Source organism: Stegodyphus dumicola, chromosome 11 (genome assembly GCF_044657685.1).
Source record: "Stegodyphus dumicola isolate Sdum_Otavi_A_Nest chromosome 11, ASM4465768v1".
Classification (NCBI taxonomy): Eukaryota; Metazoa; Arthropoda; class Arachnida; order Araneae; family Eresidae; genus Stegodyphus; species Stegodyphus dumicola.
The window spans coordinates 54322969-54348443 of NC_140778.1; the positions used below are offsets into that span (position 1 = coordinate 54322969).

General features: G+C 33.2%; 1 protein-coding gene across 1 annotated transcript; it reads right to left on the reverse strand.

Annotated features, from left to right (window-relative positions):
- Nucleotides 1–19730: 19730 nt before the first annotated feature.
- On the reverse strand, nucleotides 19731–24621 carry LOC118179595 (uncharacterized). The gene has a single exon (XM_035348770.2). The coding sequence runs from the start codon at nucleotides 23230–23232 to the stop codon at nucleotides 22099–22101; it is 1134 nt and encodes a 377-aa protein (XP_035204661.1). The 5' UTR covers nucleotides 23233–24621; the 3' UTR covers nucleotides 19731–22098.
- Between the last annotated feature and the right edge of the window lie 854 nt (nucleotides 24622–25475).

A 25475-nucleotide genomic window follows, 5' to 3' on the forward strand; every position in this document is an offset into this window, starting at 1 on the left:
TTAACTGAATTCAAATCCGAATTCTATTTTAAAATCTTTTGAAATCAATTTGAAACATACTTCTCAAATAACAAATATATGGAAATTTTTAACAGAAAACGATAAAAATATCAAAATCAAAACTGATATCTGATTCATAAAAAAGAATAACTTATTATGATAGTAAAGAAAATTTACTGACTGAAGCAAAAAATTCTATAAGCTTCATTAAAATTTCGCCACAGTTTATATCAAGCTGTGTATCTAAGCATCTTACAAAATGAGAGACGCGAAGAAACTATTCTAATTAAATTTAACATATATACAGCAAGTATTATTACTAGTAATATGATTCTTTTTCTAAGGGGGAGGGACTGAAAAATAATCATTAAATTAATCATTCATAAATCTTCAAATTAATCATTCATAAAAAGTACTACAAGCCTTAAAACATGAAAGCTGTAAATTAATTTTATAATTTGAGGAATAAAATACAATCATTAGTGAGCAGAATATTATAACGCTAATAATAACGCAATCCATCACATTAAAAACATAAACATTTTTTCATTCGGTAGTAAGCTTCGCCGCCTGACTACTCAATAAATGTTTACATTTGGAACTACTAAGATGGAACAACAGCGCCATCTAGTGAACGCGACATTTTAGGACCGTTTTTCTACTAGGCAGTTTCACCTACTTCATTATACTCCGTGGGCCCATTGTTAAAGCTCCTATATTAGAGGAGCCTTACCCATTGTCCTACTACAAGATGTTACACCTCGCCACACCTGGAAAAAGGCCCGTGTTGAAGAGCTAATCCTTGGCCGCTACAAGTCCGCTACATGTCCCTACAAGTCCGATACTGTGGCCGCTACAAGTCCGTACTTGTGTTCTGCGCACCAATGGACATACCATTACCCTACCTGTGCAGCTGGTCATCCCCCTGGAGGTTGACCAGGGTGGGGAGCATGTTGCCAGCGAACTATTAAAAATAACATTACCCTTTTTGTGAATGGCATCACTTACGTTTTTGTATTTATAAATGTCTTTTGCTTGTTCTTTCATGTTTATGTTAGGAAATAAATACGTATAAAATACTATCTCCTAATAAGTGCTACTGAAGAGAATTTCAGTACTATTGAAGTTTATTGGTATTGTCAAATATATTATGAAAAAGACAGGCAGATGTTTCAACATAAAATGCTTTTAGCTATTTGCAAGTAAATTTAAAAAATAATAATAATAATAATAACACTGAAAACTGTTTATATAAAATTGACCTGTTAAAAGTTATGTATTCATTAATTTATTACAGGGCATGGCTCTTATTGAAATAAGACTGTTATTCAATGATTGTTTGAAATTGGACATTTCTTACTACTTGAAACCTATTTCACCACTTTTAGAATTATGTAAATATGCAGTTGTGGCTTTTGGGAAATCTAGTTATGGCTCTTACTGACATAAAGTTTGGCCACTGCTGATCTATTATATTTGTCTATTGTATTTATACCTATTATACTAATTATCAGATACAATTTTGAGAATATCAACAAGCAAAACACTTAAAAATGAAAAAAGACACTTATAATGGAAATATTAGTATTCTATATGAATTACAAAAAGTACATACAATGAATAATACCATAACTAAACACTTCAAAAAGAAAAAAAAAATTAAGTGTTCCCTACCTCGGTACTTAACAAAGCAATCCTGCCATACAACACATAATTAACTTTTCATTACATGATATTGCAAGCATTTTCTTTACATATGTCCTACGAGTGATTAAGAAGGCTGAAATCCTGATGAACGAATTATTATTATTGATACTAAAGTTATTTTTCTTGAAAGCAGATCCTTCTGCTGAAATAATTTGAACAAAAGGGAGCTGAAAAACTGTCTAGCTCTATATTGAGAAATTTAAAATGACCCGGTAAGAACTAGTACGCAGAGTAAAATTACAGCCGTTTTAAAGAAGGAAAAAAATGCCAGAACTTCAAATGAAGAAAGAAATTTTGAAAATGAAAGGCTATCTCATTCCACCGAAAAAACGTTCTCTGTTGATTAGACTGAGCAATGACAATGAAGAAATTTATTAAACTAAAGTTGCTTTAAATTAAAATAGGTAATATTTTTTGTTTTGTGTTATACACATATATATATTTTTAATAAAAATTAAGTTGTTTATGTATAATTAAAAAAATATTTGTTTTTAATAAGTTTTCTGAACATAACTCCCCTTTTTATACTGGTCTGGGTCTCATACAACACGGTTTCACACAACTCGGCGTTTTCTAAGAACCTATCTACCGTGTTACACGAGGGTTACCTATATTTAAATTCATTTTTTTAAAATTGTTTTTCGCTTATCTTCTCAAGCATACAGCGATCTGTTTGCCTTAGGAAGACATAAAAGGATCAGCATATTGCAACACTGGTGATCTACCAAACTCGTTTAATTTTACACTTATTACATAAAGCATGCTCGATGTACTAAGAATTAACAATAAATTAACAAGTAAATCTAAAGCTATGTCATAAAAAGTCAATTTTTAAGAACTTGTATCAGGTGGACAGGCAAAACTCATTCTATCACCTACACTTTATACACATATTATTTAATATTTGATTCAGATCAAAATAATATTTTCAAATATGTAAAAGGCATTTAAAACATGAAATTTTAAACTTTCATAATACAAATTTTAGAAGTCTTATAGTATTTAAATATCTCCTTAAATTCAATACATTTATTTCTTCAGGTTTTAAGTCTTAATAATGATAAAAAAAATGCAGCTATAATTTTTTTAAAAAATTTTTATTAAATAAAACAAGCCAACTAAAACAAATGCAATGCTACTGCAATCAATGCCACGGAATAAAAATTAAAATGATCTGGCAAAATTACATTCTGTGAAAATTATGTAATTTTCCCAGATTCAAATTCTTATTTGTGTTAGAAGTTCAACTTGCACCCATCAATTGAATATAATTACAGTCAAAAGTCGTTAATCCGGACTCGTCGGGACTTCGGCGACTTCGGATTATCGATTTTTCCGGATTATAGATCATCCGTTTAAATCTCGTAAGATGGCATGCAGAAATTATAAAATTAAAAATATGAAACCATAATTTATGAAATAAAGAACAATTATGATCTAAAGGGTATCAAAATTTACAAAAAGAAAAAGCTTAATATTTATCTGTTTACTTTATTAAACATTTCTTTCAATGTAAGTTGCTTCGTTTCATGTGATAATACTTTCTCTTTAATTCTATTAAACAGACATAATTTCTTGTTTAGTTACAAAGTTCCGCTGCTCAAGTCCTATAATTGCTGTGTTGAGAATACCGACTAATTTGTCAATCGAAATGTTTTCGTTTTCAATAACCTCTGGGTCACTTTCTTCACTATTGGAAGCGAATTATAATGACGAGGAACTTGATTTAAATCATATCAAAGACGGAGTACATCGAGATGAAATACTACACTTAGTAAGGAATTATAAGCCAAATAAAATAAAAACATCTGCCCTGAAGATAAGGATAGTGCTGACAGATCAACTTCCAATCCGCGGCGTGAAATTGATAAACAGATTTCGAATTTCAAAACATACTTTCGCTTTGTAGATACAAATTATATATTAGTAAATATATATCGGAAATTCTATTTGACATAATCGAAAGTTCAAGCTTACTTTTATGAAATTGCTCTAACAGTCTGCAAAAAATAATAAGCCGGATCCAATTCGTAGATTAAGGAACAACGCAATCTGCAACATTAACTGAATTAGATAATTTTAGCTTACCTCCGTTACACATTACACGCGCATGCGCACAAACATATTCGCAGCCGTAAAGTTCTTACGCGCACTCGTAAACGTTTGTAGCTTTGAGGTCCGGATTATAGATCATTCCGGATTATGGGTGTCGGAATTAACGACTTTTGACTGTATATGTTTTTAATTGCATTGTTTTGATTGCCTCTCTGTTCTATAAACGTATAGGACTTTAATTCAGCCAGACCCCAAAATGAAATGTGTTCCGCTATTTAAATTGTTCAATTATTTGTTATTAAATTCATTTATTTTTTATTTTATCTTTATTCATGAATCTACTTTGTGAAGCTGAAGAAGAAAAGGAAAAAATATTAATCTTAACGTAACATATATACCGGTGTGGTTTTTTTGTCACTGTGGAATTTTATCAGCGTGCGCTTATATCTATGTGGGCTTTTATCAGCGTGCGCTTATATCTATGTGGGCTTTTATCAATGCGCTTATATCTATGTGGGCTTTTATCAATCAAATATTTCTTTCAATGTAAGTTGTTTCGTTTTTAATAACCTCTGGCTCACTTTCTTCTTTATCGGAAGCGAATTACAGTCAAAAGTCGTTAATCCGGACTCGTCTTGACTTCGGCGATTCCGGATTATCGATTTTTCCGGATTATAGATCATCAGTTTAAATCTCGTAAGATGGCATGCAGAAATTCTAAAATTAAAAATATGAAACTGTAATTTATGAAATAAAGAACAATTATGATCTAAAGAGTATCAAAATTTACAAAAAAAAGCTTAATATTTATTTGTTTACTTTATTAAACATTTCTTTCAATGTAAGTTGTTTAAGTTGCTTCGTTTTATGTGATAATACTTTCTCTTTAATTCTATAAACAGACATAATTTCTTGTTCAGTTACAAAGTTCCGCTGTTCAAGTCCCGTTAATTGCTGTGCCGAGAATACCGACTAACTTGGCAATCGAAATTTTTTCGTTTTCACTAACCTCTCTGTCACATTCTTCATGTCTTTATCCATTTTTTGCAGCAATTCCACTTTTTGTTTGATGGACATGGAAACATACTTTCGTTTTGTACGATCCTTTGGGAGCTCCAGAATCGGAAATTCTATTTGACATAATCGAAAGTTCAAGTTTACTTTTATAGTATTGCTCTTACAGTCCGCAAAAAATAATAAGCCGGAATTCGAAAATTAAGGAACAACGCAATCATCAACATTAACTAAAATAGATAATTAGATAATTTTAGCATATACCGTCCGTTATACATAAAACGCGCACGCGAAAACGTATTCTGCGCTTGCTCACACGCATATGCGCAGACGTAAAAGGTCTTACGCGCACGCGTAAACGCCTATGCGCATGTGTCAACGCGGCGCATGCGCAGAAAGTTTTTAGCTTTGAGGTCCGGATTATAGATCATTCCGGATTATGGGTGTCCGAATTAACGACTTTTGACTGTATAGCACAGAATGTGTCTTGAGTTAAAATAACAAAATAGACAAAGTATGAAATTTGGTGAATGATTCATACTCTAAAGTGGCATTATAAAAGAAGTATTTCGTCTCAATGAATTTCAAAACAAATTTAGGCTCCCATTTCTCATAAGGCTGATTTGGAAGCACTACTGCAAAGAATCCGTTAAATGTAAACATTGCCAAAAATGGCAATAATAGTTCAAAGCTAGTAACTCAGTGAAATCAGTTGTCAGAGGTAGCCACTTGGTTCTACAAGCGCTTAGAGATTGTGTTCTCGTCTGTTGGGGGCTCCATTTTGCTGCTGGATAGTAGTGCATCACTACCGGATGAGGTGGTGAAAATAAAGCGGGGGTGAATGATAATTGATAACATGGCTGTTTAGAATAATATGGCTGTGTTCTTATGTAATTCTTAAAAAACTTCAAACATGCAGAACCATAGGGTGCCCGACTCCTAAAACATTATGATTAACGTGGGCTGCAATAATATACATTTTAAATAATTAAGTTTTCATTATCTATAAATAAGATTTAAATCAGTTTTCATGCTTAAAAATTTGATATATTTTTCATGTATTTTAACAATTACTTTTCAGAGGATGCTAGGTATTTATATACAACAAAAGATTAAAATGAAATAATAAGTATTATTGGTTCTCTGAGATGACAAAATACTTTTACGTATTCCCAAGGTTATCAAAGTTAGTAAACCACTCCTTTGAGTAATTAATCAAAATTTGAATGACTCTTGAAAGATAGCAAAATGTATAATGTTGTTCTAGTTTTATTTACAACGCTACTTTAAAAGATTTGAATATTATTGAAGATTCTTGGCACTGTTAAATTTATTATGAAAAAGGCAGTCGTTTGAAAATAAAATGTTTTACGCTATCAGCAAGCAAATTCAGGAAACAACTTGCTTCTGTAAAATGAATGTTTTAAATGTATTATTTAGTAATGAATCCATTAATTTATTATACGTACAGTAGGACTAATTATTAAACACAATTTTGAGAATATCGAGAAGCAAAGCACTAAATGAAAAAGACACTTTTACATGTACTAAAAATATTAGTATTCCGTATGAATGACAGAGAATATATGTAATAAATAATACCATGGCCAAATACCTATATAAACAAAAACAAAGTATTCCCTACCTCGACAGTTGAAAAAGTAACCCTGCTATGCAACACAGAGTTAATTTCTGATTACATGATATTCAGAGTTTCCCTACAAGTGGTTAGGACCATTCAATACTGGTAGTTTGATCTGGGTTCATATCATGATTAAAGGGTTAGCTGCATGGTTGATTTTTGTGGTGTTCCTAATAAGTAATGCAAATACAAGCCAGTTTTCCTTAGAAAGTCGTTCATAAAGGCATCCTTCTTAAGGTCGACAGCCAGTATGCTTTGCCATATTCGAATAACCTAACCTTTCCTTCAGATTCTACACTGATATGTTATATCTGTTGTAAGCAGCACAATGATTATTCAGCTTCTATCCGTGTGGCAGGAGTATATTTAAAACATGTCAAAACCATGGGATTCATAACAAAATTGGCCATGCTTTAATCTTGAAAACTTTATAAATTTTCCCGATTTTCTTACGTCATGGGTTTCACTAACAAGATATTCATACTTTTGTTCAAGTTCACAAGCAGTCGAGCAATACAATTGTTGAATACTGGTAGTTTGACCAATGTTTCAATCTTCAGTATTCAGTATTTTGAGCCATCACACAGTCATGCTCCCTAAAGTTATTACTGCTTGGCATTATAGCAATCTCACTTGACCATGTTACCCTCTTTGTCAAAACTAATTTATCAGCTGCAGTCTATCTAAAGGCTCTCACCATAACAGACATTTAAAAAGATCTTAGAATAAATAGGTTTGTCAATGTCTGGCAACAATTCATGAACTTTTCACGCAAACAATTTTTGACTCATTTCAGATACAACATTTTGAGAAGAGTTTCATCTGCGTTTTTCATACGTATGGCTGCATCATTCAAAAGAAAATAATGTTGTCATGTTTAATTTCATCAGGCCTGATGAAAAGTCTAAAATACTGGAACTGCTGGTTTTTCCCACATCTGTTATAAGGAGAAATAATTTCAATGATATCCTGGAACTGGATTTATCCTAGGGTACATATTAATTTGTCAACATCATTGGTTATTTCATAAATGGAAATGAAAATATTGCTTTTTCCATTCTCACTTTGGATATTCTAAATTATACTAATGTATACAGCATTGAATTATGTCCAGTTTAATGTAAATTTGCAGGACATCATTTCTTATAAGTTTCCAAATATCTTTCCAGAAATGGACTTTCTTCTTTCCAAAGTGAAATGTGTGTCATTTGAACTGATTATGGCATGATAAATAGTCATCACTTTGGCATTCATGCTTGTTTCATTATTTTATGGTGACAATTATTTTGCTATTTATACATTTACAAAACTTTAAATTTAACAGAGATATAAAAGTGAAGCAGCAATTATGTTTCCACTTCTCTATGTTGTATATATAAAGGAATAATAATAAGTTCAACAGAAATTTAAGCAAAAACTTTATTTCCATTGCTGTAATTGCTTATTGTAAGTTATTATTGGTCTGAGGCAATATTTTTGATTGATTAGTATCAAATTGAATGTTTCTGCACATCGATAAAAGATAAAGATTCTTTTCCTGTAGCATGACAGGTCTGGAGCAATTTCCTTACCAGCACAGTTTTTTGGGAAAAAAAAGGGGGGACCAATACAAATTTAATAAAAGCGATATGAAATATGTTAAGTTTCACTATATTCGTCGGGACTTCGGCAATTCCGGATTATAGATCATCAGTTTAAATCTGGTAAGATGGCATGTAGAAATTATAAAATTAAAAATATGAAACCATAATTTATGAAATAAAGAGCAATTATGATCTACAGGGTATCAAAATTTACAAAAAAAAAAAAGCTCAATATTTATTTGTTTACTTTATTAAACATTTCTTTCAACATGCGCATGCATAAAGCCTACATTACACATGGTGGAAATTAGAAAACTGCAACCAGAAAACTATTTGATGTGCATTCGTGATATTTATAATGACGAAGCGTTTGATTTAAATCATATCAAAGACGGAGTACATTGAGATGAAATACGACATTTAGTAAAGAATTATAAGCCGAATAAAATAAAAGCATCTGCCCTGAAGATGAGGATAGTGCTGACTGATCAACTTCCAGTTCATTGCGAGCCATGACTTCCACAGTGTGAAATTGATAAACAGATTTCGGAATGGTTCCAGAAACGAAGGATATGCCTTTATCCATTTTGTGCAACAATTCCACTTTTTGTTTGATGGACATCGAAACATGCTTTCGCTTTGTACATCCTTTGGCAGCTCTAGAATTGGAAATTCTTTTTGACATAATCAAAAGCTCAAGCTTACTTTTATAGAATTGCTCTCTAACAGTCTGCAAAACATAATAAGCCGGATCCAATTAGAAGATTAAGGAACAACGCAATCTGCAACATTAACTGAAATAGATAATTAGATAATTTTAACTGTCTATTATAGATTAAACGCCCATGCGTAAACGTATTATGCGCCTGCATAAATGTATATACGCATGCGCAGAAAGTTTGTAGCTTTGAGGTCCGGACTTTTGACTGTATATACTTTAATTTATATGCTTTATCATGTTTAACCGATTGATATTGTCTTTTCCTGCTAAGTTTAATTCATATGCTTTAAATATCATGTTTAACCAGTTGATACTATGTCTTTTCCTTCTAACTTTAATTTATACACAATTAATATGTTTCTTTAACTTTTATGCTTTAAATGTCATGGTTAACCTGTTTATTTTACTCCTATATGCTAAATATCTTATATCTTGAGTGTACATCACTAAAATCATGGCCTAAATATCCTACAACTTAACTAACCGCTAAAATCATGGCCAATTAGACGTTGGTGAGCTTGGCAAGTAAATATGCACTGCCGCCAATGGATCCTTTGCTGATTTGCACAAACACTTCAAAACAAAGCAGGAATTATACAACAAATTTGAAATTTAACTTGGTAAATAAGCATTAATACATATAGAAAGTTACAGTGTGCACTTGAAAATTAAAAATCATGTTTTATTCTGGAAATTAAAAAAAATTTCCTTAAAGACACATTTAGTAAAAAAGTCTTTATTACATTTATGCAAAAGATATTTTCCAAATGTCTTTTTACATCACATAGGATTTCTCTACACCAAGGATATGTGCAAAAATTTATTCAATTATTAAGTCAACTGCTATAGAAGCTGAGAAACAGATTTTCATGTCTAACCTCAGAACTATAATTAAATTTTGTGGTAACACAAAAAGGAGCCAATTTTAATTCAATGTATTTACAAGCTACAGCATGCACAGGGTGACGAAATATTTAACCATTCTTTAGAATTTCGGAACAAGAATTTGAAAGCGGTAACATGAAAGTCAGCAAATCTCAATGGAGCCAGATGTCAAAACCGTATACAGTCAAAAGTCGTTAATTCGGACACCCATAATCCAGACCTCAAAGCTACAAACTTTCTGCACATGCGTACGGCTGCGAAAATGCATGTGCGCATGCACATAATACGTTTACGCTTGCGCGTTTAATGTATAACGGACGGTATAAGATAAGCTAAAATTATCTAATTCAGTTAATGCTGCAGATTGCATTGTTTCTTAATCTTGGAATTGGATCCGACTTATTATTTTATGCAGACTGTTAGAGCAATTTTAGAAAAGTAAGCTTGAACTTTCGATTATGTCAAATATAATTTCCAATATATATTTAGTAATATGTAAAGGATCTACAAAGCGAAAGTATGTTTCAAAGTCCATTAAACAAAAAGTGGAATTGCTGCAAAAAATGGATAAAGGCATATCCTCCTTCGTTTCTCTAACCATTCCAAGATCTGTTTATCAATTTCACGCTGCTCTGCGGCGGAAGGAAAGGGGGAAACGCCACGGCGCGCAATGAATTGGAAGTTAATCTGTCAGCACTATCCTTATCTTCAGAGCAGATGTTTTTATTTTATTTGGCTTATAATTCCTTACTAAATGTAGTATTTCATCTCGATGTAGTACTCCGTCTTTGATATGATTTATATCAAATTCCTCGTCATTATACAATCAAAAGTCGTTAATTCGGACACCCATAATCCGGAATGATCTATAATTTGGACCTCAAAGCTAAAAACTTTCTGCGCATGCGCCGCGTTGACACATGCGCATAGGCGTTTACGCGTGCGCGTAAGACCATTTACCACTGCGCATATGCGTGTGCGCAAGCGCAGAATACGTTTTTGCATTCGCATTTTATGTATAACAGATGGTATAATCTAAAATTATCTAATTCAGTTAATGTTGATGATTCCGTTGTTCCTTAATCTTCGAAATGCATCCGGCTTAATATTTTTTGCAGACTGTAGGAGCAATTTTATAAAAGTAAACTTGAACTTTCGATTATGTCAAATAGTATTTCTGATTCTGGAGCTCCCAAAGGATCGTACAAAACGAAAATATGTTTCGATGTCCATCAAACAAAAAGTGGAATTGCTGCAAAAAATGGATAAAGACATGAAGAATGTGACAGAGAGGTTATTGAAAACTGTTCATGCGATGCGTGCGTTGTTATACAACAATTTCAAATTAACTAGAAGTGGACTGTACTAAATATTTTATTCGACAACTTTAATCAAATGCGTGCCATCTTTCAAGCGATGACTTACTACTAACAACAACAACAATAAAAAATAAAACTGAGTAAGCGTTTACAGGGTTGCTGTAATGAACATCTGCGCCATGCAAGGCGCCAAGAAGAGAAAAAATGACGTAATCTTACAGTTAAATAGTCTTAATGACTTAACATACCCCCCGGCATTGAAGGGTTACTTCAATAATTTCCTGCGATAATACTCATAATAACCTACAAAATTGTACAATTACTACCTTATACAATAAAGAAATACGAATAATATCTCTCAATTCAATATAATAATATTCAATTTTCAATACAAAATTTTATACACAATACAATGTACAATACAAGTTTTATAATAATAAGCTAACACTTAACTAACTTAGGAAGCTTCTTCTTGGGGTAAAATTGCAATTTTTGTAATTCCACGCTTAATGATGCCCTTTGCTGTCTGTATTTCTACTACTCTAACCTTACCGTCAGCTCCAGGAAAAATTCTTGTAATGCGCCCTAACACCCATCTACAAACAGGAAGCTCACCCTCCTTAACTAGTACTAGCATACCTATTTTAATATTCGTTTGTTCTACCTTCCATTTTGAACGCTGTTGTAGTGTGTTTAAATAGTCCCTATGCCAACGATTCCATATCAACTGAACAAATCTGGTAGTTCGTTTCCATCTTGAGAGTCTGTTTTCAGGTATATCAATTAATTCGGGTTCTACTATAGCATTCAAGGGTCTTCCAATGAGAAAATGACCTGGTGTTAATGCCTCTAAATCATTTACATCGGAAGATAAGGGAGTAATAGGGCGAGAATTTAAAACAAACTCTATCTGAGTTACTACAGTTGATAACTACTCGAAAGTCAACCTTGCATTACCTACAATCCGCTTTAAGTGATATTTCACGGATTTTATTCCAGATTCCCATAGTCCACCAAAATTAGGTGTCCGTGGGGGAATAAACTTCCATACTATTCCTTCTTCACCTAAATAATCTGCTAATTTTTTGTCAGGATTTCTAATTAAATTGTTAATTCTTTGCAATTCGGCATTTGCGGCAATGAAGTTTTTTGCATTGTCTGAGAAAATGATTGAGCATTTTCCGCGCCTAGCAATAAATCTCTTTAAGGTGGCAATAAATGCGTCAGTGGTGAGATCACTCACTAGTTCGAGATGCACTGCCTTTGTTATAAGGCAAATGAAAAGAGCTAAATATACCTTATGAAGAGTTCCTTTCCTCTGTCCCTTGTACCTAATAAAAAATGGACCGCAAAAATCGGTGCCGACATGATTAAAGGGTGAGCTTGGATTTACGCGCTCTGCAGGTAATGACCCCATAATTTGTTCGATAGTGACTGGTTTATTTTTACTACAAATTATACATTCATGGGTAATCTTTCTAGTTAAATTCCTACCTTGTAATGGCCAAAATTTCTGTCTCATAAAACACAATAATGCTTGCGAACCTACGTGTAAATATTTCCGATGATAATGCTCAGCAGTCAGCTTAGTTAGTTTGCATTTAACAGGCAAAATTATTTGATGTTTTTGTGAAAACATTACATTGGCCCCTTGTAATCGGCCTCCTACTCTCATTACATTATTTGCATCCAAAAAAGGGTTCAAAGAAAGTAAATTACTTTTATTATTAATGGGTTTACCTTGTGCGAGGGAGTTGTATTCAGAATAAAAAACTACATTTTTGAACCTCTCTTACTAAAAAGGATTCTGCCTCATTTAACTCCTTTGAACTTACTCCTCCTGTTCTTCTCTGTGCTCCTTTCTGTTTTGCACACCTAGAGTTCCAAATGAACCTGAAAATATAACTAACAATACGTAATAATTTTAAATAATTGTTAGTGATATCTAGGACATTTTCAATAAATTTTGAAGGCAAAGTGCATAAACAAGCAATGTCAGTTCTTTTTCTCAGTTCATTAGAAAATGTCTCTGTTTTTTTCTAATTTTTCAAAGTCAATGTTCTTGTTAGGTATGACACCTTCACTCAAGAATGGAGGACATTTCCACCACAGATCAGCATCATGCAGCTTGTCAAAATTCAGTCCTCGGGAAATAAGGTCTGCCGGGTTCTCCTCTGAACGCACATAATTCCACTGGCATGTCTGTGTTAGGTCTTGGATCTGCAACACTCGATTAGCAACAAAAGTTTTTAGTACATGCGGAGGATTCTGAAGCCATGCTAACACTATGGTTGAGTCACACCACAGACATATTTTGCTGATGTCCAATTTCAATAAAGGCACCACCTTTGCAACAAGCTGTGCTAGCAGTACAGCTGCGCAGAGTTCCAGTCGAGGTACTGTCAGCGGTTTTAGTGGAGCTACTCTGGACTTGCTGCAAAGCAAATGTGAAGATAAATTATTGTCACTTCTACAGCGTAAATAGATGGCTACTCCGTATGCGTGTTCTGATGCATCTGAAAATCCATGAATTTGTATATCAAAAAAACTATCCTGTAAAACATATCTACTGACTTTCAAATTGTTGATAGATTGCATTGAATCAATAAAAAGTTGCCAATCCTTAATTATCCTTTCGGGTAGCGTATCGTTCCAATCAAGCTTCAATAACCAAAGTCTTTGGATGAAGATTTTTGCTTTTGTTATCCCTGGACCAAGCAGTCCTAATGGATCATAAATGCGAGCAATATCAGACAACACTGTTCTCTTTGTGTAAGTAGTTGGTTTCTTGATGGTTGATTTGTACGAAAAACAATCTATTTTGGATTCCATAATAATCCTAAAGTTTTGATGCTCTGATCGTCATCGAAATTACTGAAAGAATATTCCTCTTGTCCATCCGGAAACTGCAAAAGATCAGGATGATTAGCACACCATCTGTGCAGACGCATTCCTCCACGTGATAATAGGTTAATCAATTGCGACTGTAATTCTTTAGCCTCTATTAGAGTATGGGCTCCTATGAGTACGTCATGGACATAAATATCCCTTTGTACTATTGGCGCTGCTAACGAAAAATTGTTTTTCTCGTCTTCTGCTAAGTGATTAAGTGTTCGTGTTGCTAGATATGGTGCGTTGGAAGTACCGTAAGTTATAGTCTTCAGTCTATAGACCTTAACTGGTTCTTCTTCACTACTCTTCCATAAGATGCGTAATAAATCTCTTTGATGTTCTTTAATCAAAATCTGACGATACATTTTTACAATGTCTGCTGTGAAGGCAATTTTATGCGTTCGAAATCTGAAAATAATATCAAATAGTTCGTCTTGAGCTAACCCTCCATTCAGCAGAATATCGTTTAACGAAATTCCAGTAGTCGTAGGAGCAGTGGCATCGAACACTACCCTAAATTTAGTGCTAGGTTTCTCGGGCCTGAAAACCCCATGGTGAGGAAGATAATATGAGAAACTAGAGCTATCCCCTTCATCAATTTCTTCGGAATGGCCTAATTCATTATATTCCTTAATGAAATCTTCGTATAAGTGTTTCATTGCGGGATTGCGAGTGAAGCGTTTAAGTAGATAATTCAATCTTTTGCTAGCGTTTTCTCTCGATTCCCCTAAAAGGCTAGGTCCTTCCTCCTTAATTGGCATTTCCACTGTATATCTGCCATCATCTTGCCTCGTGTGTGTACGAAGAAAGTGCTGTTCACAAAATTCCTCTTCCTGTGCTTCATTAATACCTTCAATCTCCCAAAACCTTCTCATGTTGTCAGATAAATTATTCCCATTTTCCACAAACCCACAAAAATTATCAACACTGCCTTGCTGCGGCATGCGCACTGACCCGCTAACGATGTATCCAAAAAGTGACTGATGGAGAATCAGGTCTTGCATATTTATTCTATTTGTTCCCAGTAAATCAAAAAATATTTCGTTAGATAATAAAACATGTATTTGACCAGGTTTATAAAACTCTGGATCAGCTAAACCAATGAGTTGCAACTGCTTAACATCAGGAATGTTTATATATCTAGCAGGCGTTACGCGAGTTATTTTTGGAACAACAAAAAATTGTAAGGTACGAATAAAATCTCTAGTAGCGTTAGCGATGGTTGCTATAGCTTTTTCCTTAACACCCATAACTGTACAATTGATACCTGAAATAGAAGCGTTTAATTTTCTTTTCTTCAAATTCAATAACTCAGCACCTTGTTCAGTAATGAAATTATTTTGAGAACCGGAATCCAGCAAGGCTCTCAGCGAAATAAATTTTCCATCATTACCCTTAACGAAAATAATTGCAGTTGAAAGTAGAACTTGTTTATTAAAAGAACTGGAAATATTCAACGCAGTACCGTTAATGGACTTTGCTTGGTTGGTTTCATTAGTGTCACTAACCTTTTGGCTGCTTGCCATTGGAGTAAATGTATCAGCATTTGGAGAAAGATTACTGCTTAATTTATTAGTCTTGTTTGTGATTTGATTCGATGTGCCATTTGCTTTATCGAAATTTTCTTCATTTCGATCAAAATGTAAGAGCGAATTGTGAAATTTCTGACATTTTCTGCATGTATTAGAACTTTTACAGTCCTTGATTGTGTGGACCGAAGATAACAATTGAAACATAGTTTTTTTGTCTTTACAAATTCAAATCGTTTCTTGACTGTTAGATTTAAGAATTGCGCACATTTCAACGATAAATGACCAGCTTTACAATAAGGACAATTTTTTGAAATTTCTGAAAGTGATGTAAGAGCTTTGTTATTAAATGAACGTTTCGATTCCCCATGCGGAGGTTTGTAAGCGTGTTCGTAGGGTGCGAGCGTGTTCGTTCAAAAAACATGTCAGTTGTTTAACCGTTCCCATCTCGTCTTTTTTAAGTGACCTTTCCCACCAACACCGAGTATTTCTATCCAACTTTTCAACTAATAAATAAACAATTAACGTGTCTGAAAATTGTTCCACCTTTTGCTCCAGTGCTTCCAAGGATCGTAAACATTCATGCACCTTATCGATAAATTTTAAAAGCGACGAAGTAGAATCACTCGTTTGAGGTATAGAAATTAATTTCTTTATGATAGAATTGATCAAATCTTTTTTGTTGCAATAGCGCTCAACCAACAGATTCCATGCTATGTCATAATTTGAATCTGAAATTGGAATGGACTGAATAATATTTAAAGCGTCTGCCTTACACGAACTCTTTAAATATTGCAATTTTTGCGCATTAGTTAATTTGCTATTTTTATGCACAGCTGCGGAAAATAAATCCTCAAATTCAATCCATTCTTCGATTTTCCCACTAAATATTGGAAGAGACAATTTAGGCAATTTTATATCCGAAACAATTATGTCTTTACTCGAACCGTTTTCATTTGAGCAGCTATTCCTTTGAGAACGGATCTCAGAAATTTTTCTTTTAATTTTCAAATGAATTTCATCGAGATTATCTACTACATTTTCCTTTTCCTTAACGAATTCGTCAGTGTCCTTTTCTTCACAATGTGCAAATAAAGAATCGAAAATGTTACTTAATTCCTTTTTAAATTCTAATATTTTTGATTCGTATAACTCCAATAAGGAAATATCTGCTTCATTCACTGTAGAATTTACCTTATTTTCAAACTTTCTGATACTGCATTTTAAACTCTTTTTGTTAGCTTTAATTGCTTTCAATTTACTCATCATGATCAAATAAATAATTTATCACTTACCGTGATTGCAGATTTCTCGACAGCAACACCGGAAATGAACGATGACACAGTATTTAATCTTAATTGCGTAATCCACACGAAAACGAAAGCATTCCAAACACTCTATATGAAGTTATGCGTAACACAACCAAAAAGTATTACAAATGTTCTAAAAAGTTAATTTTAGCAACGATATCTTTTACCTGTGGCTCGGCGGGCCATAAAGTGTTCATGCGATGCGTGCGTTGTTATACAATTTCAAATTAACTAGAAGTGGACTGTACTAAATATTTTATTCGACAACTTTAATCAAATGCGTGCCATCTTTCAAGCGATGACTTACTACTAACAACAACAACAATAAAAAATAAAACTGAGTAAGCGTTTACAGGGTTGCTGTAATGAACATCTGCGCCATGCAAGGCGCCAAGAAGAGAAAAAATGACGTAATCTTACAGTTAAATAGTCTTAATGACTTAACAAAAACGAAAAAATTTCGAATGACAAGTTAGTCGGTATTCTCGGCACAATTAACGGGACTTGAACAGCGGAACTTTGTAACTGAACAAGAAATTGTGTCTGTTTATAGAATTAAAGAGAAAGTATTATCACATAAAACGAAGCAACTTAATACAACATACATTGAAAGAAATGTTTAATAAAGTAAACAAATAAATATTAAGCCTTTTTTTTTTTTTTTTTGTAAATTTTGATACCCTTTAGATTATAATTGTTCTTTATTTCATATTTTTAATTTTAGAATTTCTGCATGCCATCTTACGAGATTTAAACTGATGTTCTATAATCCGGAAAAATCGATAATCCGGAATCGCCGAAGTCAAGACGAGTCCGGATTAACGACTTTTAAATGTAATTCACTTCCGATAAAGAAGAAAGTGACCCAGAGGTTATTAAAAATGAAACAACTTACTTTGAAAGAAATGTTTAATAAAATAAACAAATAAATATTAAGCTTTCTTTTTTGTAAATTTTGATACCCTTTAGATCATAATTGTTCTTTATTTCATAAATTATGGTTTCATATTTTTAATTTTATAATTTCTGCATGCCATCTTACCAGATTTAAACTGATGATCTATAATCCGGAAAAATTTATAATCCGGAATCGCCGAAGTCCCGACGAGTCCGGATTAACGACTTTTGACTGTACTTAATAATTGACAATAAACATGGACATATAAGTATAACGTATCTGAAACATTTGCATAGACCATAAGCAGTAGGTAGTTATATAAGTAGTTATATATTAAAGCAATAACACAGTTAATTTAGAACTCAAACAACAAAAATCAGCAGTATGTTTTCAAAGGATTAGTTTCGATGGTTTTACTGAATCATCATCCTCAGCTGCAAAAGTGCAAACATCCACAGTTTTTTTATTTTTTTTAAATGAAAAGTTACTTATGTGGTGCAAGTAGGTGATTTCCACACCTTTATTTCAGAAAGATTCCCAAACTGGATATTTATTATAAAATAGTAAACATTATCAATATATCAAAAGAAAATATACTTGGAAATACAGATTTAAATTTTAAAATAAGGATTACATGATGAATTTAAAAAAAAATTAAATTTTCTTTTTCAAATCTTTATTTCTTTTTCTTTTCTATTTTCTCCACCCCTAGTACACAGCTATCTACTTTTGCCGAAAATAAATTGGAGAATTGTTCAGAATTGGATTCATGCAGCACATGGCTGTCGAGGAAAAGCATTTACTCATTGTTCCATTTAAAACATTTTCAGCAAAATTCCGTTTTCTTGCAGAAATTTTATCGCAGTATTTTTCATTGCTCGCAGATTCTACAAAATCATATTTTAAGGCAAAAAAATCACAATCTGTTTATAAATACTGTTGAACTTTGGAATACAACAAAAAGAAGACACACAAAATGGCAAATTTAGTTGACTGAAAGATTAGGCTGATCTTTGGAATATGGTAACTGGTAGTTTGGCGACATTTTGGAGGCGATATAGGTTACTACCTAGGACTTTGGTAATAATGTGAGAAGTACTCAGTTCCGATTACGCATTATCTTGTGCGAGGGCAATGAGAGATCATGAGATATGTCATGTGACATTAATGGACGAATTACGGTTCTTTAATCGGAAAAGGGGGGAAATCTGGAAATTTTGTATTTAGCTTTATTCTGTGTTGTGTGAAACAGTGTTGGTTAATTTTTGGATCCCATGGCCCTAACTAAAGTGAATTCGAAATGGGTATTTAGGCATTGTGATAAAGAGAATTTTGCTTTTTATTTAGCGGAGGAAAAATTTCCAGAAAAAATCTTTCAATAATTTTATTGAATTAATTAGAAAAGTGTATCCGCCACGTAATCAAGATTCTGAAGAAGATTAGGTAAGTTAGTATTTTTAATTATTTGAGGATATTATTTTTATGCATTGTTCTAATGTAAGGAGTAAATAAAGTAATATGGTATTATTGGAAAATTGTTATTAGCAATGATTTAGTTTAAAGTCATTAGGATTGTAAGCTAATTTTTATTAATTTAATGTATGTGCTTATTTATATTTTAAGTAGTGTTTTTGAATTTAATTATATTTTATTTAAATGATAGTTATTTTGTGAAGATAATAGTTAAGAGTGTATGCAATGCCATTTTTGTGCAATTCTGGGATGTTTTTTTAAGTAAAAATAAGTCGACGTGTAAATAGTTTATGTGTATGTGCTATTCTGAAAAACGTGCAAGGAGTTTGCGATTGTGCACTTTTTCCCAATTTTGCAGTTAATATTTGTCATGATTAAGCAGTTTTGTTACATAAAATTTCTAGCATAAGTGTAATTTGGCTAGTAGATTGTTGGAAAAAGTGTTCAGTAAATAAAAAGAAACATATCTTTACTTCGTGAAGACAAAATGGTGGCGGAAAAAAAAAAATAGAGGGTTGCTGTAGCAGAGTTGGTCACCAAATTTTCGCCAAAAAATAGCCAAGTTACCATAATCCAAAGATCACCCAAAGATTATTATACACATGGCTACTGGAAGAATGGTTATGCACATTGTTGCACATGAGTTTGGCATATACTGAAAATATGGCAACTTCTATTTAGGTGGCTTCATTAATATGCAAGTACCACAAAAAAAAAAGTTTATTTTTACAAGAAATTTTGATTTCATTCAAGGACACTACAACACTACACATACCGGCTGCATTAAAGCATAAAAAACAGAGCCCAAAATTAATGTTCTAAACATACGATATTGAACACATAAACTCGCAAAAATCAAAATTCTAAGCATTCTCAACATTACAAATGGAGTTCCAAATGCCAATAAGAAAGCTAGAACTGGCAGTTTTCAGATAACCGGCCCTTGGCGATTTGTTGACATCTCGGAAGAGTGCATGTGCGCCAGATTATGGTAACCCTGACAAGAGTTACAAACCTGCAACCAACTCAGGGAATTTTCCTGAAGGACGAAAAGGGATTTTTTCTGCTTACATAGATTTAGGAAACGTTACGGCAAGACAAAATAGAAGTTAGAAAATCGCAAATCATAATTAGTTCATATTTTCACAAATCGTTATCGGGTGTTAATCATAATTAGTTCATATTTTCGCGAATCGTTATTAACACCCGATGACGCTCTATTCCCGATAATGATAAAAATAAAGCTCTATTCTGTTTACAGAACGTTAAGGGTAAGACAAAATGAAAGTTGGAAAATCGCAAATCCTAATTAGTTCATGTTTTCACAAATCGTTATCGGGAGTTCATTTCAATTGGAAAAAATAAAGCTCTATTCTATTCATTTCTACCTTTTGTAAAATAAGGTAGTTGCATGACCCCTCCCCCCCAAAAAAAATCGCAAATAATAATTACCGTAATTTCTGGAAGAAAGGCCGCATCAGCGTAAACGCCGCACTCGAGAAAAATGGCGGAAAAAAAATTAAAATTACACAGAAACGGCGCAATAGATTAAATTGCACGTGACATCATCGTGGGCCATATAGATGCAAAAACTCAACATAAGTCCTGATATATGACATACCAGTTAAAAAAAATGCATGAAATGAAACCATAACTCAAAAATAAATTAAAGGTAAGAAATGTATAGCTTCTGTGCCGTTTAGAGACATTTTCAAAAATTTTCCGCTCCCTTCTTACTTAAAAACTATCCAACAAGTACTTGTACCCAAACTGATGGGATCTGTATTTGGCAGAATGCCAAGAAAAATCCATTCATGCTGAAGGGGAAATACGTCAGTTTCGTTATTGCGAGGCAAGTGGAGTCGTGTCCGCCTTTGAAAAAAATTGCAGAAAAGGCAGGGGTGGAGAGAGGATGGGTCCTGGAAGATTCATCGAATGGCAGAGGAGAGAGACTATTCAAACTGATGAGAATGTTGATTTGAAAGGGGGAAGAATGTTATTGTTCTGAGATCTTGTTTAGGGTGAATAAGGCATGTAGGTCCGTTCAAGGGAAAGAATGTAAACAAAATAACGTTCGCAAAAAGCAACTGTGTGGTCTTTTGTGTGAGAACAGCACCAGTCTATGCACAATGACAAGGCCATCCAAACTATGTACAATGACCATCATAGGAAATATTTTATTTTTAGTGCACTTAAACGCCACATGGGTAGAAACGCCGCGGCGTTTCTTCCGGAAATTACGGTACTTTATATTTTCGTAAATCGTTATTGGGAGTTAATTGCAATTGAAAAAATAAATCTCTATTATATTTATTTCTACCTTTTGTAAAATAAAATAGCTACCTCAGATGCTAAATTTATGTAGGGAACTTACTACTTAATCCGGAAATTACGGTACTTTATATTTTCGTAAATCGTTATTGGGAGTTAATTGCAATTGAAAAAATAAATCTCTATTATATTTATTTCTACCTTTTGTAAAATAAAATAGCTACCTCAGATGCTAAATTTATGTAGGGAACTTACTACTTAAATCCTACATTACTAAAGATATCACAAAACAATATATTTAAAATTTCATACTTTTTACAAAAATGCAGTGAAAAGTGGATTAGAGTGCAAAATATAAATGAAATTTCTATTTAAATGAAAATGTTCACTGTTTCAAACATTTCATGACAGTACCTGAAACATAGAAATGTCATATCAATAAATTTCCTGGTTCAGAACAGTATAATCAATCTCTAACTTTTCACTGTTCGAATAAGCTGTTTTAAACCTTTCATAACTAACTAAATAACAAAAATAATAAAAGACTTTTTTAAATCAGGAATACTTTAAAATGACTCTCGTGAAAATGAGGTTTTCCTCTTGTGGAAAAAGTAAATGATTTATTAAGAATTGTGATAAAAAACAAGTTAAACACACCTCATCAAAGACTTATAGCATGGAGAAATCATTAGTGCACAGATAAGTAAGGTTTCTTATTAACACACACATGTGCACAGAGAATTACTTTCGTATTCCGTAGGCATGCATCTTTCAATTCTTTTATCATCCAAGTGATATGTTACATACGAAACTCACAGAGTTTTTCTCCAGTATGAATAAGTATATGATTTTCCAAATTCCGTTTGAGACTAAATGACTTATTACATATCTCACAAACATGAGGTTTCCCTCCTATGTGAATAAATACATGTTTGTTTAGACTAACTTTTTGAGCAAATGATTTATTACATATCTCACACACATAAGGTCTCTCTCCGGTGTGATTAAGCCTATGTATGTTTAAACTATGTTTCTCAGTAAATGATCTATTACATATCTCACATACATAAGGCCTCTCTCCCGTGTGATTAAGCATATGTCTGTTTAAACTATGTTTTTGAGCAAATGACTTATTGCATATCTCGCACATATGAGGTCTCTTTCCTGTGTGATTAAGCATATGTCTGTTTAAATTAGCTTTTTGAGTGAATGACTTGTTACATACCTCACACATAAAAGGTTTCTTTCCAGAGTGAATAAGTATATGGTCATTTAAATGAGCTTTTTGAGTAAAGGACTTATTACATTGCTCACATGCATAAGGTTTCTTTCCTGTGTGAATAAGAATATGGTTGTTCAAACATGACTTTTCAACAAATGACTTATTACATACTTCACACACATGAGGTTTCTCTCCTGTGTGAATAAGCATATGGGTTTTTAAAGAACTACTTCGAACAAACGACTTGTAACATACCTCACACACATGAGGTTTCTCTCCTGTGTGAATAAGCATGTGGGTTTTTAAATAACTAGTTCCAACAAATGACTTTTTACATACTTCACAGACATGTGATTTCTCTCCTGTGTGAATAAGCATATGGGCTTTTAAATAACTAGTTACTACAAACGACTTGTTACATACTTCACACAGAGGCTTCTTTTCTGTGTGAATAAGCATATGGCTTTTTAAATAACTCTTACGGGAAAATGACTTATTACATACCTCACAAACATGAGCTTTCTCTCCTGTGTGAATAAACATATGGGTTTTTAAACGACTTTTTTCAATAAATGACTTATTACATATCTCGCACACATGAGGTCTCTCTCCTGTGTGAATATGCTTATGCTTGTTTAAAAAACTAGCTTGAACAAATGACTTGTTACATACCTCACAGACATGAGGTTTCTTTCCTGTGTGAATAAGCATTTGTTTATTTAAATAACCTTCTTGAGTACATGACTTGTTACATAGCTCACACAGATGACATTTTTTCCTGTGTAAATATGTTCATTAAAGTGCCTCTTGAGTAAATGACTTTTACATATTTCACATACGTGAAGTTTCTTTCCTGCGTGAATAAGCAAATGCACGTTTAAAATGCTCTTTCATCCAAATGAACTCTTACATACCTTACACATGAGTTTTTCCTGCTGTATGTACATGCAGATGTTTGTTGAAAGAACCACACCATCTACATATCCCATGCACAAGGTTTCTTTCGGGAGTCAATACATGTATGATTGTTTAAACCCTTTAGTCTAAATGACTTGTTACACACAGATTACATGAGCTTTCTCTTTTGTGTAAATAAGCATGTGGACTTTGAAACTAGAGTTACCAGCAAATGATTTATTACATACTTCACACCATGGTTATATCACACGGTGCATTTAAAAGTAAAGGTGGGTTTAATTCACCCTTTTGTTTTAAATGACTTTTACCTACCTCACTTTCTGTTGAGTAGGTACGAACTGTTTTAAGGAGTTTCTTTCTACACGATATTTTCCAATATACGTTGTACTGAAATATATTGGAAAAACTGAGAGGGTCACTTTGGAATCAAGAACTTATCACTTATTCATGTCATTCTGAGAAATGTTACAATTTCAGGATGAAACCTGGAATGCTCAGAGCTAAGCAAAGCAATTGGTGCATGCATATGTTATATGAAATGCTAATACATATTACACAGAAGACAGATCTAGAACCTCATACTAAAAGCATGGTTTTCAGGTATACATTTCATGAGAAATAAGTTTGTTGTATTTCGGACTCTCATGATTTGTCACCCTAGCACTCATGTAGTTTAGTTTGTCCATTCATTGCTTCAAATTAAATATGAAAGAGATTAAACAATTTTATAACTACAGCAATGTTTCGAGGAAATATTTACGACGTACAGGAGAACAAACAGGAGCCGTTGCGATTTTTTCTATGTTGTAGAATGATCAACCACTTATTTCATCGCCAAGTTATTTACCATGAGCTTTTAGGCTCAAGCCCATTTCACGCTTTTGTCTCAACGAATTTTTTCCAAACCTCACACATAAAAAACGCCATGATCTTTCTCCTCTGATAAGAACCGAATGTAACGAAGTAAAAAATGGTTCCCGTTTTTAAACCAAGGAGAATATCTATTATCTATTCTAACCTCCTTGTTTCACAAAATGTCAGCCAAGAGTTTGATGTTCCCCAAATCTACTGCTGCCAAAATCTAAATATGAAATATACATTTTTTTTTTCTTTCTTTTTTTTTTTTTTTTTTTTTTTTTTTTTTTTTTACATACGATTTTCTGGGTTTACACTAGCTACATAAAAATCGAGTGTAACAGAATTACCCGCAAATCAGAACCCGGAAACGTGCCTTTAATATCTTTGTTGGCATTAACAGCTTGGCGAAACATTTGGCTTTATTTTTAGGTTGGCGCCAAGGAGCTCCTTGTTCTCGCCATGCCAGCTACTTCGCGCATGCGCAAAAATTATTCACCGAGGCCAAAGAAGAATATTGCCTAAGCGAAACTAGTCGACTTTTCTGTGACGTCGAATGGCCTCGTTCGAAAAGGGAAGGTAGTTCTGAAATATGCGTCCGCCGACCGTAAAATATATTATTCCCCTGATTGAGCTTAATTTTTGACAACAGCGCAGATTGGTTTGTTAACCGCGTAAGCAGTTAAAGCAAAGAATATGTATTCACTTTCTTTGGTTAAGGCGAAGTTGTCATCTCACCTGTTAACTTTTGAGAACGCAAAGCATTTTTCACTTCATTGCATACAGTTCTTATCAGAGCAAAAAAATCATGGCGCTTTTTGAATGTAAGGTTTGCAGAAAGTCATTTAGACAAATGCGTGAACAATCCACCGCTTGAAATGGGTGTGAAGTGAAAAGCTGATGGCAAATAACTTGGCGAATAACTTATACGACAACAAAAATCATAACGGCTTCTATTCTTACTCTTGTACGCCATGAATATTTCCTGACAACGTTTTTTGTAGTTTTAAAATCGTTTAATCTCTTTTCTACGTAATTTGAAGCGATGAATGGAAGTGCTAGGGTGAGAAATCATGTTAATGGCAAATATAACAAACCTATGTTTCATGAAGTGTGTGCGTATGTTGTGGTTTTAAACTCCTTATGCTTATTCACACAAGAGAAAAACCTTATGTATGCCG